Here is an 18,725-nt window from a genome sequence, read left to right on the forward strand (position 1 = left end):
CAGGCAGTGGGGGGGGGCACAATGAGACTATGCAGTTTGCCTGGGACCATACAAGCTGGCTCATCTCCCTGAAGACACAGTAGGGAATCAAACTCCCAACCCTCAGTTCTGTTGGGGGCTTCAGCTCACTGACCTAGCAATCCAAGAGACAGACAGACATTTAAAATTTAAAAAATGGTAGTGTAGAGAAAGGGGTCCAGAATAGATATGGGGATGAATAAAAAATTGAACATGATATTTGTCAGAAATTGCTGATTCATTAAATATTCATCTCTTCATAATTGTGAATTCCAGAGACCCCCCACGAATATGAAGGGATGAATATTTCCCCATTTTTATTCATCCTCCATATGAAGATATGTCTTCCTATGGCTTTCCCATTCTGATCGGCGAGCCCGATAGGCAGCCACCCACCCCCACAGTCTATGCCCTGCCCCCTTGCTCTCTGTACCTTAGTCACCCTGATGCCACTCCCCGCTGCATCACCCCCACCCCCTCTGCTGCCATCCCCCCACCATAATTGTCACCATCGTCTCCAACAGGCCTCCGCAGCCATGGCCTGCAGAAAGGGTCACTGGCTGCCCTTTGCAAAGATGGCTGCTGCTGCTTCACTTAGGGAAGGGAAGCTACAGAGTCCATTTTTGCAAAGGGAAGCCTGGATTCTCTTAGCCTGCCTTAAGGGAGTCCAAGCTGCCCTTTGCAAGGATGGCAGCTGCAGCTTCCCTACCCTAAATGAAGCCAGAGCCGCCATTTTTGCAAAGGGCAGCCAGCGTCCCTTTCTACAGGCCATGACTGCAGAGGCCAGCTGGAGATGGTGGCAATGGCGATTACAGTGGGGTGGTGTTGGTGGGGGTGGCAGAGGGTAGCGACGCAGGGGGTGGCAGGGCGGTCAGGTTTTTTTTAGTAACCCCCACCAATTGATGAATAAATTTGTTCTTAGTCGGTACATGGGGGCAGCTTCGTGAGTCGTCAACTTCTGATGACTGACGAAGCAGGATGACTTCCCAAAATGGTGAGCCGTCCCCATCTCTAGTCCAGAGGGGCACTCAAAGCATGGCAAAATTGCCACCCATAATATGTTGCTGGGTTGCATTTGGGCCCCTGAGAGCCACATGGGGCTCACTGGTTACATGTTATCCATGTTTGTTCTAGGTGTTTCTCGTTCAGTCTGATCTTCTCTGTCCTTCTCTTTATGTTCAATGGACCAAGTTGTCTCCTACAATCTCAATAAATTCTATAACACCAGGCATTAACCACTGAAGCCCATCCATGGAATGAATATTTTTTTATAAAGAAACACTAAAATATGATATGACCTACTTCATTTATGCCTACTTCATTTATGCAGACCTCGACTTGTGTGAACATCCATTGTTGTTTTTCCAGGCTATTTTCTGACTGTTTCTTTATTTTGCCTCACCCATTGCCTCATACTCACCAACAACATGACCTTGCTAAAAACAAAAACAAAAACAATAGCTGCACTCCCTTAACCACAGTGGAGATAAAGTCTGTTAGTTAAATTTTAAGGGGGAGAACACTCAGTTCTAATCAGCAAGATGGAAGACTTAGCCATTTTTATGATCAGGAACAGAAATAAATGCTTTGCAACAGAACTCATGTGAAATGATTAATGTGTTTTTCTGAATTAACTTAAGATGAGTGACCAGCATCGAGCATAGAGCAACAATAATAGCAAAAAAGGGAAAGGGGAGATTCTGACGGCTGAAACAATCCTACACAAAAGACAACATGCATTACAGTTGCTATTATTATGTTTACAAAGACACTGCTGTACAAAAGATCTTCAGTAACATTGGGTTTACAGGAAGAGGAAGAGAGTTATAAATATACACCTATATATAAACACACGAATGGTTTGACAATACATCCAAGCAGAAACTGACAGATGGGATTTATAGGGCCCTCTGACCCAAAGCAGATGTTTAATTCACCTTCAAGGGATGATAAGCTTGAAGTCAAACAGTTAAATGAGAGCTTATTCCTTGTTAGAAATATCTGAACCCTGCACTTTATAGCTGTCTAAGGACAAAAGAAAGGGATGGGGGGTGGCTCTGTGGCAGGAACCCTTAACATCCTCAAATTACCTATGCAAATTTTGCCATACATGACAGGTAAGGATGCAGAAAGGGAAAGTTTATCACTGAAGCACTGAAAGGTGTTTGAAAGAAGAAATGGGTCAAATGCCGGCATTCATTTGCACTGGTAAATATGAAAACCTAGTGGGTTTTTCTGGCCCTCTGTCAAAATCAGCAAGCTGTGAACAAAGCAGGTGCACTTAAGTTACAGGAAGAGTCTGTGGCTTTCATTTCCTTCACCCACATTAGTTTATTACAAAAACAACAGAAAGTGCTAGGAAAGCTGGTATATGAAGGCTTAAATAATCATACTTCTGGAAATAAGTAACAAATGTGAAATTAATTTCTATCATGCAACTTGCTTCCCTCTCCCTTCTGATAAAATGCCCTTTTCTTTCATAATTCGCAGGATAATTCACCATGCTCTGAATGTCTCAGAAATAGCATTGACCCCTCTCAAGACCAGAGATTTTGCTTCCTGTTGGCTGCCACTCCATCTGATAGCACCTATGTTGATTCTCTGTCTTGGGACCACACAGCCGGCTGTAGCCATCGCCTTGGTGCAATAATAGATTGTGTTGTTCTTGGAGCTTTGTATTCTTCAGGAACTAAATGTTCCTGATGAATTTTTTTTTAATTCTGTGACTTCACAAGCCAGGGCTGTGCTTAGATGATTTGACTTCCTGTCTAGAAACAAATGTTCATTCAGATGAAAACTATCAGATTCCATCAGCCAACATGGCCCGTCTGCCCACCCTCACAGACAAAAGACAAACCCACTGCTGAATTGCGGCCACAGGGTAGATTCATGTCACAATCTAACCTCAGAAAATACTTATTTGACCCTTTCCAAATAAGTAGCCCTTCCTTATCTTATTTGCTACCCAAAATCTCCTACCTAAGATGTCTGCTTCACTGTGCCCCATGGCAGGGTCCACTCTGGCTGCACAAGTAAGGGCAACATTGTTCAAATGACAAAATTTTGCTGTTCAAAGCTGGAAGGAGTTCTTTCTTATTATTACATATGCTCAGCTTGCCAACTGCAAATTTCTTAAAAGAACCTTCACAATGAGAAAACTGTTTCCTTACTTAACTGCTTATCAGTGGCAGCTAGGTAGAGTGGGAGCTGATACTGAGACTCAAGAATCACATAGGGCTGTGTGGGGGTACCCCACAAGCTAACTGAAGTAAGATTCAAGTGAAACTGATCAGAGTTCAGTGCTTTTTGCCAGTTCTCTCTCCTGATTTGAGAGTACAAACATTAAAACTAGAGTTTGTGGGTGCCTGCTTGAAAAATGTGGAATATCTCTCTGCCTCTGCTGTCATCCGCTCCTTACCCACCATTCTTCTGTTCTGTAGTGCTTTGTAGCCAAACAGGCAGAAAACAAAAAGACACCTGAGACTATTTTTCTTTCCTTTTAACTCTGCACTTATCCTTCTGAAATTTTGCAGGTTTCTTGCCAGGACCCTTCTATGACATATGCTGCTTTTCACAGAATTTAAAAAGAAAACCAGGAAGAAGAGTAAAGGAAACCGAAAACCATCTGCACCTATTGTTGCTTACAAGTTTCTTAACGAGGCCATCTCTACAGAATATGTCCTATTTGTAACTATTTCCTGGCACACATGCCATAACAAAATACGGTTGATTCCTTCAGAAGGGGCAACCGTACCTGCAAATTTTATCCAATGCTGCCAAGAAATGTTAAAAAAAGCACGCACGCACATTAGCAGCCACCCCCTTCAAAAAGAAAGATCAAAAATCAACTTTTGAACATATGTTGCACAACACTCCCTGAACGCTGAGCTAAGTCCAACATTAGTACTATAGTACTTACACAAGAGAGCCATTGAAATGAATAGCAAAGCAAAGCAAAGCAAAGCGTGCTGCTTATATACAGCCCCACAGTGCTTCAAGCACTCTCTGGGCGGTTTACAAGTTAATTATGCAGGCTACACATTGCTCCTCCCCAGCGAGCTGGGTACTCATTTTACCGACCTCGGAAGGATAGAAGGCTGAGTCAACCTTGAGCCAGCTACCTGGGATTGAACCCCAGGTCGGGAGCACAGTTTTGGCTGCAGTACAGCAGTTTAACCACTGCGCCATGAGGCTCTTTAAATAGGATTTGATAATTGCAAGTAACCTAAGTCATACTGGCTAGAATCCTGTTGGCAAATATGGAGTGTAAGAGCTCTTCAAGCAGAATACTTGTGTCTGTAGTTATACAAGCCAGAGACTATTCCACTGAAGATAGCAAGGATCTCTACTCGCACAAGAGGTTACTAGATCCCTCTTGGGGAAGCGATGGGGAAGCAGGAACTGCACATAGAACCAAATGCTTCAGTGCAATTTCTCAGCACTTGCTACTGATTTCTGTAGGCCCAATGCTGGATTTAGCCCTAGGTGTCCACTGCTTGGCAAGCAACATCCCCTTGTAAAGTGCTTCTCTTTTAAATTTAAATTTCTAACAAATTGTGGGGGGTACACCTCTATCTGCTTGTTGAATTCTTAGTTGGAGGTGCCAGAATTTCAACTTTACAATCAAGATTCAAACTTGAACATACATGAATCATTTCAATTTTGCCTCCAAATTGAGCGAAGACAAACCAGGTCTCTCCCCCTGCCAAAATCATCAATTTGAGACCTAAGCCAAAGCTTAAGATAGCTTTGCACTCTTGACCTCAAGCTGCCCATTCCTCTGCAATGAATTCATAATGCAGTAGTTACAAAATTGACCTGATTTCAGGACATTCCTGCCTCTAGATGTGAGTGTTCTGAGTTTCATAAATAGCATGGAATAGACTTGAAATTATTCCAGATATCTTTATCTCACACAAAGAACCACAGTTCTTCAATAATCAGTGCACTTCCTTTGCTTGCAGTCCCTTCCATCAAGTCTTCCCCTCCCCTCATTACCTACGTTCAGAGCTACTGCTTTCCTTGTTGAGTTTCCATTTTCATAACATCAGAGTGTTCTCTACATTTTGTGCATTTAATGCATGAAATGTCAACATTTTTCCAGCACCCACCTGGAAAGTAACATCCAAGTAGCATGTGACTGTGACATTTTTGCATGTAATAAGCTAACATTACTAGTACTGCTACTATTCCTGAATAAGAAGTTTATGCCTGATTTTGGAGTTCAAGATTTGAGATGGAAGCAGATACTTACTTTTTAAATGCATGAAGGCAATATATTATATTTGGCTTTCAACTTAATGTAGACCAGAGGGTTTACTACATCTAGTGTATGTTAAGAGTTTACTATAAAAAAAACTGGATAGACTGTTTCTTTTCTCCTTATCTTCCAACAAGTTCACTCACTGTGATAAATGATATTAATGGGAGCACACACAGACACACTATTCAGTGGTTCAGATGCACAGATTTTCTCTCCAGGGATGTAACTGTTAAGAAAGCTGAGCTGCCTCAGTGAAGAGTTGCTTCATTCAAAACTCTCTAAAAACCATGACACGTTATAATTTTTTAAAATGTGTATAATATCATTAGGGCTGAAAACATCCCAAAAGTACTCAACTGGCCTCTTAACAAATAGGCAAGTCCTGAAGATCAGAGATCTCTTTTTTTCTATACCAGTTTGGATTCATAGGTTTCAGAAGAAGAATTTCTCATACCAAGGACTGCAGAATTGGGCTGGTTAACTGATATGTCTTTCAATCTGATATATTCAGTTTCAGGGAAGCTCTTGAGGTGAGTAGCAGCAAAAAATAAAAATAAAAAAAGGATCCAAAAATAGCACACTTTTACTTGCAATTCTTACCATGAACAACTAAAGAGAGGGATTTTCGGCAAGAAGAGAAAATGGATCCCAATGTATGGTAAAACCAGTTATAAGAACAGAATAAGGCTGCATTCCATACACCTTTCTGACAAGCAGACCTAATGAGAGAGGAACAGGTTGATTATTTAAAAGAGCTGTTTTGATTTCACTGGAAATTACCAAGGAAGCTGAGTACTGATTGCCTTTTAACCAGATAAGAATATTCATTAAGCAAATTCAGTAAAGAACCCTAGCACAAATTCCCTGACAGATATACTTGGAAAGACAAGACCCTTAGCTCAACAAAAATTAGTGGCACTGCAGGAGGAGGTGACAGTGGGGGTAATCCAACTTTTGATTACAATGATTACAAACTCCTTAGATATGCCATTTAACGAAGACTGAGTAGATAGAATTCATTTTACAGAAATTATAGAATATTTTCAGCGATCAACTGATCCACCAGCCACCAAGAACACAATTCAGATTTAATTTAAAATATTAGAAAGAATTATTCCCATCCAACTTTACTCACTTGAAATTCAGTGTACTCTGTCAGATGCCTCTTAACACCCAAGGCATAGAATATCTTGTGCAGCACCCACTTCCAGAGATGGGAAAACCCTCTTTGATAGTAATAAAAAATAAGCTGGCAACAGCAGGGCACACTGAAGAATACACAATTTCGTCTACTTATTTTCATACCTAGCACATAATTACTTCTCATGTATAGTTTATTTTCAGGATACATGTACAATGCCTCTTAGCAACCGTAGCAGAGTTACAGGTAGTACACTGCCTTTGGTGCCAGAGAAAACTTCTTTTCAGGGGTGGGCAGTTTTAGCAGGATGCCGATGTACATGGTTTTGCTTCCTGGACATGCCATAAGGTAAAGGTAAAGGTTCCCCTTGACAATTTGTGTCCAGTCGTGTTCGACTCTAGGGGGCGGTGCTCATCCCCGTTTCCAAGCCATAGAGCCAGCGTTTGTCTGAAGACAATCTTCCGTGGTCACATGGCCAGTGCGACTTAGACACGGAACGCTGTTACCTTCCCACCGAGGTGGTCCCTATTGATCTACATGCTTTGGAACCGCTAGGTTGGCGGGAGCTCACTCCATCGCGTGGATTCGATCTTACGACTGCTGGTCTTCTGACCCTGCAGCACAGGCTTCTGTGGTTTAGCCTACAGCACCACCACGTCCCCGGACATGCCATAGGCTATCCTATACTAGTAGATAGTTATGTGCTATCAAGTCAGAACCAACTTATAGCAACCCTAATAGGGCTTTCAAGGTAAATGAGATATTTAAGGACTGGTTTTAAATGGTTTTCCATGGACAAGTGGGGATTCCAACCCTGGTTTCCAGAATCTTCATTCATCACCCTATCCATTATACCACACTGGGTACCTGCACTGCATATTAATTAACAATACGTAATTGTGTACCTTCAAGTCAATACACACTTATGGCAAACCTTTTAGGGTGTTCTAGATATACGGTATTCAGAAATGGTTTACCATTCCGTTCTTCTGGAAGCACTTCTGGGACTGTGCAGCTTGCCTAAAGTCACACAGGCTGGCTCTTCTCAGGTGCACAGTGGACAATTGAACTCCCAACCTCTGGCCCCACAAGCAGAAACCTAACTCCCTGAGCTATCCAGACAGTCGTACTCCATATTACTGTGTCAACATTCAGTGGCAAACCAGAGAAAGCCATCAAAACAAGAAGTGCTTGATTTTGTCGTCTTCAGCACTTTGCTGTCAGTATTCAGCAGCATGGTAGGGGGCAACATCTGAGAATGCAACCGTGGTATTAGGTCCCACATGTGACCTCCCCTGTCTACACCACTTATGACAACATCTCGTCCTTTGTTTGGGCACCGCTCCAAGTATACAGGCAAGTGGGTGTCTGTAAAAGAGAATGATGACAGCAAGTAGAAGTCGAGAAAGGATCACTCTTCTTATCACTCAGACTTTTCAACTTTTAACTCGTCTTCTGCAACTGCAGCCAAATCCAGATAAGGGACTCTGAATTCCCAAAAGTGTGTGTGCATTTGTGTGTGTTGGCTGAATCAACCTAGATGGATAAGAAGGAAAGGTCCATGTTGTAGAACATGGCAGCCAGACTACTCGCTGGGGTGAGAAAACGGCAACATATCTCCCCCATTCTGGTTACCCTCCATTGGCTGCCCGGTTGATTCCACATTGATTTCAAAGTACTGTACTGTGTTAACAATGACATATAAAGCCCTAAACAGTTTAGGACCTCAATATCTGGTGGAATGCCTTCTCCCACCTAGATCTACCTATATACTGTAACTTGTTCTAGCCAGGAGGGGAGGTTGAGGGGCCTAACGCCGAGGGAGGCCCAGAGAGAAAGAACAAGAAACCAGGCCTTCTTGGCAGTGGCCCCTTGTCTTTGGAACAATCTACCTCCAAAAATTTGCCTGGCTACCTCACTGGGTGTTTTTAAGAGCAAGCTCAAGACCTGGCTCTTTCAGCAGGCCTTCTCTCCTGTTATTATTTAATTTATTTTTGCCATCTTGTATCATATTATGTTGTTGTTGTTATCTTATACAGATATTGTTTTTATGAAATTGTTTTATGAATTTGTTGTTAGCCACCCAAAGTAGACTTTGGTCTAGCTGGGTGGGATGTAAACCATATAAATAAATAAATGAAATAAATTGTAGATGGACATAGCATTTTTGGGGTGTAACAAAGATGCAACTGTACTGTAGGATTGTTGTAAGTCACCATTATTACCCTGCAATAGTTAGACTTTGATTTGCTTTTTTAAAAGGTCTAATATGCAAGTTCAGCCTACCACTCAGGAATAAGTGAGATATTTTGGCTTGGGGATTCACTCCCAAATTCATTGCTTAAATCTGACTCGGGAATGGCAATTAGTCACCATAGCTTTATTCTATGCCAACAATTCAGTTTACCAGCAGTTGAGGAGCATCAGCAAAACAAGAGAGTATCTCCTCGTGTCCTGCTTGTGGATTTCACATAGAAATGTGTTGGCCAGAGAAGGAAAGAAGGTCTTGGTCTAGAAGGCCCTTGGTCTCATCAGTTAATCTCACACAGCCCTCCTGAACACAGTACCCTCCCAGATACTTTGGACTGTAATTCCCATCAGTTCTAGCTAACATGGCTAATGGTGAGGATCATAAGAATTGAAGTCCAGAACATCTGAAGGGATCCATGTTGGGAAGGCTGTTCACATTAGTCAGAATATCCTTCTGTAAATTATATGCCCATTTATTTTTTTAAAGTTTATGTCAGTCTCCACAAATCAGTGAATGTATGCCAATGCAGCAGCTGTCTTTTTGAGCCCTTAGCCAGAGAAATGCTGGTCACAGAAGCAAAGAACCAGAATATAAGCTCATAACAGTCATGATTTAAAAGCGTGACCAGATATTTTTCAGTTTGAGTGAAAACTCACCTCATAATTAGTGATGGGCTGAATTTTTTTTTCCCATGAGAATTTTAACCATTCTCATTCAATGAAGTCTTGAATTTGGCCTCCAACCCCTCAGGTCTTGCTCATCCCTGCTCCAAACCCTCACATCCCGTTTATTCAAAAAGCTGTCTGTCAATGGGTTCAGGGTACAATATCCTTTCCGCCTCATGTCATCCTATACCAGGGTATCCTGGTAATTGTGAACTGTAATTCCCTTGGCAACTGGCCTGGAGAAAGAGTTATGTTCCATAATTAAGCTAAACATATGCATACAACAGCATTTGTTGTCTCTTGTCTTCCTTTGTCGTTGACAGTTAAACCGTAGGATCTTTGGAACAGGAACATGTCCTGCTCAATGCCGTCTGTTTATGCAGATGGAAGAGAAGCTGTTTCTCTTTTTGTGTGTGGTGAGAACTTCTGGAGGTACAGCAGTATTTCCAGCCCTAGAACTATTCTATATGGGTTGCCAAGCTGTGAATGCAAGAGGCTTCTACATACTTCAGTGCAGCATTCAGATAATTCTAGACAAAGACTTATCATACTTGTCTAGCCCTCAGTGATGAACTAAAGAGAGAGAGAGAGAAGGCGGTTAACACAACCTGGCAGGGGTAGTTGGCAACACTGACTAGAAGAATTTGTGGCCACAGGAAACTGTGATCCTGGTTCTGAGGCAAGCAATAACAAATCTGCCAACAACTGGGTTGGACAGAGACACAGGGGCTATGGTGGCCCCAACCCCCTTAAAGAACAAACTGTGGTGGACTAGGGCAGGGCCAGCCCATTGCCATCATGTCATTATGAAATATCCTCAGAAGAACAGGGGATTAGATTTCAGCAAGCCAGAAAGAGTGTTCTTACATCTAAGGGGGATGTTTCATGCTTTCATTCAGTTATGAGTGAGCTAGGATAAGACAATGGCAGGGAATCAATTTGCTGGAATGTATCAGCTATCTAACATGCCATCTAACAGAGGTAGTATGCTCAGGAGCAAGAGCAGACCCTTGCTGAAGCTCCCCTACTCTTATGGTGGGCTTCCCAAGAATATCTGATTCACCACTGTGAGAAAGAAGAGGCTGGGCTAGATGGACTTTCGTTCTGACCAACAGGACTTCCTCTTTAAAAATTTCTTCTGACTGGTCTGGAGGCCAAGGATGGCTAAGTGTGCTTAGCTTGGCCCCTGAAGCGGGCATTCAGATTAATCTCAGAGGACAGAAAATCCTTCTCTTATACCTCCTCTGAGTGCTATAAATGCTACATTCATCATTTCAGGGACATGCAAGAGTTGAGAAGGCCCAGCCACTTATGCTTCTGAAGCTACTGCCATGTTTCCCTGAAAATAAGACAGGGTCTTATATCAATTTTTGCTCCAAAAATGCATTAGGGCTTATTTTCAGGGGATGTTTTATTTATTTTTTCATGTACAACTATCTACATTGATTCAAATACAGTCATGTCATTTTCTGATTGCTGCACAATGGTGAAGGGCAGGGTTTCACTTAGCTGGGGCTTATTTTGGAGCTAGAATTTATATTATGAACATCCTGAATAATCATACCAGGGCTTATTTTCAGGTTAGGTCTTATTTTCGGGAAAACAGGTTGTGCAGATTGTAGTACCTTGTGCTCATGGGAAACCTGAGACCCAAAGTGAGCTGTTGCGTTAAACTGAGGACAGAAAATTAATCCCATCACTGCCACAAAAACAACCAAAAGAGGGAGACAGTAAACTCTTCTAGTGACTAAACTAGACTCTTGTGCTTCTTTTTTCCCCCCACTAAAGTAGGAGACACAACTCTCCAGCTAATGTTCATGTTTCAAGAGCTGAATAGTCATTCTCCAAAGAAGAAAAACAAGAGAAGGGGCAAGAAGTAGAGGAGAAAGAGTAGGCGGTGGAATAGGGAAAGAGAAAAGGATGAATATCAGCAGAGAGGACAGCCATGGAGCTATAAGAAAAACTGGATTAAAACAGTGACGGATATAAGAGAAGTTTAATGCTTCTTTTTTCTCTCCACTCCCTTTCAAAAAACCTGTGACTGACTTGTAGAATATGTTTAATGCATAAACACCATAGAAATACTATGTTGTCTTCATAATACCTGTGTGCCATCAAGTCAATGTTCACTTATGGTAACACTTTCCATCTAGAGCAGTGGTTCTTAACCTTTGTTACTTGGATGCTTTTGAACTGCAACTCCCAGAAACCCCAGTCAGGACAGCTGGTGGTGAAGGCTTCTGGGAGTTGCAGTCCAAAACTCCTGAGTAACCCAAGGTTAAGAACCAGTGATCTAGAGCAGTGGTCCCCAACCTTGGGCTTCCAGATGTTCTTGGACTACACCTCCCAGAAGCCTTCACCACCACCTCTGCTGGCCAGGATTTCTGGGAGTTGAAGTCCAAGAACATCTGGAGGCCCAAGGTTGGGGACCACTGATCTAGAGAGTACTAAGAAATGGTTTACAATTCTCTTCTTCTGGGGGCATCCTGGGACTTGCAGCTTGCCCAAAGCCACGGAGGCTGGCTCCTCTGGGGATACACAGTAAAGAACTGAACTCTCAACCTTTGCTCCACAGCCACAGTTAAATACCTAACTCCACAGTTAGATATCTAACTCACTGAGCTAGCCAGCCAGCAAACTCTTATCTCATCCTTCTTATTTTATTTACGAGCTAGATTTTACAAAAACAGCTCTACATACTGTTACTAAATTATGAACATAGTAGCATTAACAGTCTTCTTGGAACACAAATATTGCATTCTTTAACCTAACCAAACAAAGACAATGAAACATTGTAGAAAAAGCAGACCAGAAACACCTAGAAAGCTAGTTACATTCTGAGGCACAGAAATGGAAATGGTTGAGAATAAGCCTGCCCAGGTGCTACTGAAGTCAGACACTAATATCTGGAAATCACAAGAAAACAGATGTAAAAAAAATCTAGAATACTGATTTATTCATTTGATTTGCAAAGTAGCCTCTAGCCATTCAGAGTCAGAGAAAGCATACCCTTAGGATGCTAAAAAATAACTCACATGTTCTATTTTCTCCTTTAAATGTCTTGCATGGGAAGGAAATCTCTTTAGGATCACAGAAAACCCTCCTAGCAAGAGAAATAAATTATCATTTGACTTTCTCTGTATTCAAGGGGAAAGCACATAAATGTCCAACATGTCAATCAGGGTGGCTGCTGAACTGAACATGAAATTAAAGAATGTGCCTATCATGTGAGAACATAACTGAGTACTGTACCAGCTTTATAATTTGCCATTGGTTATTTATTTATTTGCACTTTGTTTTTGTTTTTTCTTTGAAGAGTACGGAGGAGCAGATACGGAACCCATTTCTGCATTTTGGATGGATCCAACCCAGATTATCTTCAGAGACTGATCTGCAGCAAACACCTATAGGTAACAATGTGATTTTTGAAATTCTTAATACATGTTATTATTTCTGCTCCATCTTTTTAGAAAAGAAGGTTCTTCTAGTTAATACACAATAGCAGTTCTTCTAGTTAATACAAACTAGCCCCACTAACCATCACATACCCTACCTGAAACTATCACCTTCCTCTTAATCTGTATTTGAGATTTATCTTCTTGTCTTGTTATTATGTATTCTGATTTTTTCCATTCCTCTCTCTTTTTTAAATTTATTTTTTAACCATTCCTTTCTCTTCCATTCTTCCCACACACTTCCCCATTAATCTCTATCTCTTTCAAACAATACAAACCATTTTTTAAAAAAATGTATATTCCTTCCTGGTCACAAATCTCTTTCTAAAAACCCATAGTTTAAAGGGAAAAAAATCATTTGATGGAACGATTAAAACATGCCACATGTCACATGTGATGTGGCATCTTATCTTCTCCAATTCAGTAAAAATCTTTTAAAAACAGTATCACTGGAGAAACATGTTCTACACTTATCAACATATCTTGCAACTTATCTAGATACCTACCACACACAGATTTCTCTCAGTCACTCAATTTTCTATGCCTGAAGAAAAAGCAAATGATATGCTCACTACGATATTATAAGAATTTCAAATCTACAGATTATATGAATTAGTACGAGAGATGACAAAATGGATTTCCTAACAATTCCAAGAGATATCCTCAGTACAGATGTATACACGCAGTTTTAAACTATCAGCTAAGGAAGGAACTCATTGTTTATCACTGCCCTGGGAAAAGTCTGAAGCATCAACCCAAATGTAAGTAATAAACTAAAAGTTTTAATTTACCAGTTAAAAACTAAGAGTATACAAGCTGCAGAACAAATCAGATGGACATCACTTCATTCAATTTCTCATACAGAATACACACGTATTTATAGAGCTTCAAATCTGCTCAGGCATTCCATACACAGCTTTGATCAAAACAAGACAAGAGAGAATAACAATGGGCACACTAGCTCCATTCCATCCATCATGACCCTCACTGCCCTTCAAAAGTTAAGGAATTTTAAAAGCTGCCATGCTAGTCTGTTATACCAAAGCGACTTGTAAGACCATCAAATCCACTACAGGAGGATGAGGCTTCAGGGATGACAAATGGCTTCCTCACACAAAAGCTTAGAGATTCAAGAATATAAACAGTGACCATAGTGGGCAGAATGTTGACTATAAGATCAGCATAGGTTGAATGCATGAGTGACTATCTTCAGCAGCAGCTATCTACAGAGGCTTCTCATATGAATTTGGAGTCTGGAAAACATGGCTTGAAAATCACACATATGCCCCCTATCCTGAAGATACAGAGAACTCCTTGAAGAAGACAAGTCACTCTTAACATGTGAAGGTAAAATGAACAGGGATGGAAAAGAGGGATCTCTTGATAAGCAAACTACATACAGAATATGGCAAAAGAGCTTCTAACATTTAACCGTTTGTAATTTTTATTCTCCATAAGGGCCAACACAACAACAACCAAGGGAAAAGCTACCGTTGCCTACTCCGGATGTTTAGCTTGCCTCTAAAATGTATTGTACATTTCTTTTTGTTTCTTAATATAGAAGATGTGATAAGTAGGATTCCGTATCTAACTAATACTATATATTACTTCCACAGAAATACCTTGGGAACATTTGCATTAATGTTTATCTACACAATAGGTTGCTTTAAAAAAAATCTTGAATGTATCTAAGTTATCATAAACACACCAAACCCCTCAGTCTGCATAACAGTCAAACATATGATTAGCACATACACATTATAGGAACACAGAGCTATGAGCACCAAAAGGCTAGAGATATGGTATTAATACACACACACACACACAAATCTCATTCAATTTCAATGACACTGAAGCTATAATCTTGATTGATTGATTGACCCCTGAGATTTTTCTGAATGATTCTTCCTCCCGTATCACTGAAGCTGTCGCTATTTTTCTGCTTGAGATTCTTAAATTAACTTCCAAGTTATAACCCGTTGTGTTTATTGTTAGTAATCTCAGCTGTATTTATGCCAATAAAGGTTTGGAGAGAGAAAGATTGATTGATTGATTGATTGATTGATTGATTGATTGATTGATTGATTGATTGATTGTCATTGTAAGTATATACACAGTATACCCATACAATGAAATTCACAGACACCCAGAGACCAGACACATGCACACACATAAAATCTTAGTCACTGTTGCTTGAAAATGCACTCTACTGAAACCAGTGGAATTCATTTCTGAAAATACACACATAGGAGAAAGCTAAGTGTCCCATTTGACTCCAATATGCCCTCCTCCTAGGTCAACATGCTTGGGATAAGGATGCCTGTCTCAGGCTACATATGGCAATGTAAGAAGATGGCTTTCCTGATTTGTTACAGCAGCTTTAGAAGTTCAAGGTACACATAAAAGCAACATACTCATAAAATTTGGTCATGAAAACATAAACTCAAGCAGGCAAATGCGTGCCCCTTGTTTTTCACCAATATAACAGGAACAAATTCAGGTCTGCATGTTGAACAAATGGCTCCACTCATTTCAATGCTCATGAAAAGGCCAGACATTCACATGAAAGCACAGATGTTAACGCAGTATAATCCATAATCCTTAACATCCCCATACGAGTGCATCAGGGTGGATTTGCCAAGAACAAATACACCACCATAAGGACTACTTTCATTAGTTGAAATAGCCAAATATATGTGCATAGGATGTAATCCACCAGGAATTTCTTCTGTGCAAGCATCACAAAAATGAAGAGGAAACTAAGTCTTGCGTAGCTTCTGCTTGTTTCAGGAGGAAAAAAGTGAAATATGTTTACAGTATTTTGAAATGCTACGCTCGTGAAAAATGCTCCTCATAGAAACACTGTGAAATCAGGTGGAAAATTTGTAAGTCTTAAGGAAGGAAAACAATACACTATGGATGTTAAAAAAAATAGTTCCTTCGAAATATGGCCTTGGCTCACAGATTTGATGAAATCAGATTGACTTCCAAACAAAGCACAGAATAAGCAGGATGTTTTTCTCTCAAGGTTTTTTCCTGTTAAATATGCCATAATGAATTAAGTTCATGCTTAAATAAAATAATAGAGTATGATTCAATTAAGATTTGACCTCCTTTTCTCCAGTAAGAGCTACGGGGCGTGGGGGGGGGGTGAGGGACATTTCCTCCAAATGTAATAACAGAACCAATTTCAAGATTACAACTCTAAATAGTTCATCTAAGTAGCACTGCAGGTGATCTGAGCAGTATTCCAGAAATACAGAAAGTTAAATGTGGCCTTCAAAAGATAGGAAGACAGAAGAAGAATAAGCTCCTCATTTTTATTCATTTTATTCATTTTTAATCAATCCATTTCTATATCAACTTATTTTAATCTTGATTAAATACATTAACTTGAGAAAACTCACCCCTTGCCGACAGCTTTTTAGTGTTGATAATTTTGGCTGCATATTCTTGTCCTGTAGTGATTTTCATACATCTTCTCACCACAGAGAAAGCCCCCCTGCAAACCAATAAAGCAGAGAGGTCAATTTCTGCTGGGGATCCACTATTTAAGAATTGGTCGAAAAAATTCTGAGAACACTAACCAATTTGAGCAGTGTCAATACTGAAGGCAGGAAAATGAATACAACATGACAATCAGGCTTTATATATGTAACAGAAAACTGTATTTAAAATGTGGGCATAAGCCATGTTATTAACCAGATTGAATAAATGGACATCTCAGCATGCACAGTAGTGTTGACAAGCAGGAATTGTGCATGTGTGGCTGTGTTATTCACAGTTCATTCACTTAAAGGCATTGAATATTCCCGTGGTGGATTTTTTTTTAAATGCTCTTTATAATAAGGCCCCCCTTTTGACCTGTAAAATCACAGCACATTGTGTTTATGGACTGGAGTGGCTTGGATGTCATAAATCTCAATAGATGCAGCTCTAAGAAGAGGCATTTATTTTCAAGTTCCTTTCAGAGGAAGAACACAGGAATTTGACTGCCCTTTACTACATGTTCACCATTTTACTAGCACTCCTGCCATCCGTCAAGCATTCACAAGGCCCTTATAATATCACAAAATTGGACAGTAGTAAATTCACACATTTTGATCCTATGCAAATAGAGAAACTGTGAGTCCATTTACTTCCAAGCACTCCTTCCTCATAACAATACTGTAGATTATTGTGGATCTTTATACTGTATTTCCTAATATTTGCATGGAGCTTGAGTGTGTTGCCACACACACACACACACACACACACACACACACACACACACACACACACCGTTTTTGGTGTGCTCTCTCTCTCTCTCTCTCTCTCTCTCTCTCTCTCTCTCTCTCGCTCTGTGTGCTGCTGCTGCTGTTTTTGTCGTTTATTGGACCTTAAAATTCAAGCCACCGACACTGCTGCCCAGGGGGCCAATTTTATCATCCGCGTCTTTCCAAGGCTCCAGGGTCTCCTCCAGCCCACCGCAGACCAGAAGGGTGGAGAACCCCCTGCCCGTAATTCTATTCTGGCCAAGAGTGATGGATGCCATAACATCGAGGTGTGTCCCCCCCATACAATCGCTTCATAAAGACGCGGGGAAGGGGAGTCTCCTGTGAGTGGGTACGATACCTACATGCAAGGCAGGCACCCGTGGCCACATTCATACACACGCGCGCGCTCGCTCGCACGACCCAGAGCGCTGAACTTTCTGCAATCAATAAACGTGGCACCGAAAACGTGAGACGCGTAAAGCAGATGCCGCATGCAAAGCAGGGCGACAAAGAGGCAAGCCGCTGGGTCTTCCTTCCAGACGCGCACCTATCCTCCCCTCCGCGAGATCCGGACGCGGAGCCGAACCTTCCTGCCGTGCCAGCTCCTCCCGCCCGCCCGGAGGAGAGGCAACCGCGGGCGTATTAGCGACGCGGTGACACCCCCCCCCCCTTTTGCTGAGGTCTGACCCGGGGTGGCGATCAGGCCGACCCCAAGCGCCCCTTCTCCCGCGATCCCCACAAAACCCCAAGCGAGCATTTATCCCGCGCGCATGCACACGACCCGACCCCCCCCCGCCTTCGCGTGGCTTCCCTCGCAGCTGTCAGATTCACACACACACCCGGGCTGCCGGGCGGGGGCTCCTTCCCGGCGCTGCCGCCTCTCGCCCCCAAAGCCCTTCCACGGCCCTCACGCGGGGCGGCCGCCCGCCGGCTTCTCCGGGACTTACTTTCCGAGCTCTTCGAAGAGCTGATACTCGTCGGTGAAGCGGGTGCAGGTCGCGGTCGAAGCCATGGCGAGCCCGGCTGGTGGCTCCTGGCGCCTCCGAGGAAGGGAAGGGAAGGAGGAGGAAAGGTGGGTACAGCAGGGGGGCGGACAGGACGAGAGATGGGAGGGCAAAGGCGCCGCCGCCGCCGCTTCCCCTCCCTTTCCTCCTCCTCCTCCTCCTCGGGGCGAGTCTCTCTGTCACACTCCCTCTTGGCAGCGCCTTTTGACTTTCCAGCTGGCTGGCTTGTTTTTTTTGGGGGGGGGCGGGTGTGCAGCGGGAGCGAAGGCAAGGGCGGGCTCCTCCTCCTCCAAACCGCCTTCCCTCGGTTACTCCGGGCGCCCCGGAAGCCCCCGAGAGCCGTCTACGGCCAGGGAGCCATCCCAAAGGGAGAGCGGAAAGCAAGCGGGGAGGGACGGGCCAAGAAGCAGAAACCGCCCCCGCCGCCGCCCCGACGGACTGAAGCCACCCGGAGACGGACGGGGGGGGGGGCAGCCGAGGCGGCGGAGCGAGGACGGCACCGGCGAGCGCGCTGCCCTTTTTTCCCGGGCAGCCCCAGATGATGCCCTTCCCGCCGGGACCGCGCGAGCTCGTCCAAAGGCCCCGGAGCTTCCTCTTTCCCCCTGGCCCGACGGCGGCGGCGGACGCCTGGCGAGGCTTGCGCTCGATCCAAGGCGGCGGCGAAGCCTCAGC

At 42.7% G+C, this 18,725-nt stretch overlaps 1 protein-coding gene across 14 annotated transcripts in view; it reads right to left on the reverse strand.

Annotated features, from left to right (window-relative positions):
- The window catches only part of CAMK2D (calcium/calmodulin dependent protein kinase II delta), a 193,153-nt gene extending 174,935 nt beyond the window's left edge, over window positions 1-18,218 (reverse strand). For 10 of the 14 annotated variants that reach the window (XM_078376619.1, XM_078376616.1, XM_078376618.1 and 7 more), the window contains exons 1-2: window positions 17,997-18,194; window positions 16,201-16,295 (exon numbers count right to left, since the gene is read on the reverse strand). In XM_078376619.1, coding sequence (XP_078232745.1) covers window positions 16,201-16,295; window positions 17,997-18,061 — 160 coding nt within the window. In that variant the 5' untranslated portion in view covers window positions 18,062-18,194. Of the gene's footprint in view, window positions 1-16,200; window positions 16,296-17,996 lie in introns of all 14 variants that reach the window. The other 4 variants (XM_078376621.1, XM_078376620.1, XM_073001780.2 and 1 more) reach the window with 3 other exon arrangements.
- Window positions 18,219-18,725: the final 507 nt, after the last annotated feature.

This window comes from Pogona vitticeps, chromosome 5 (assembly GCF_051106095.1).
Source record: "Pogona vitticeps strain Pit_001003342236 chromosome 5, PviZW2.1, whole genome shotgun sequence".
NCBI classification, from domain to species: Eukaryota; Metazoa; Chordata; class Lepidosauria; order Squamata; family Agamidae; genus Pogona; species Pogona vitticeps.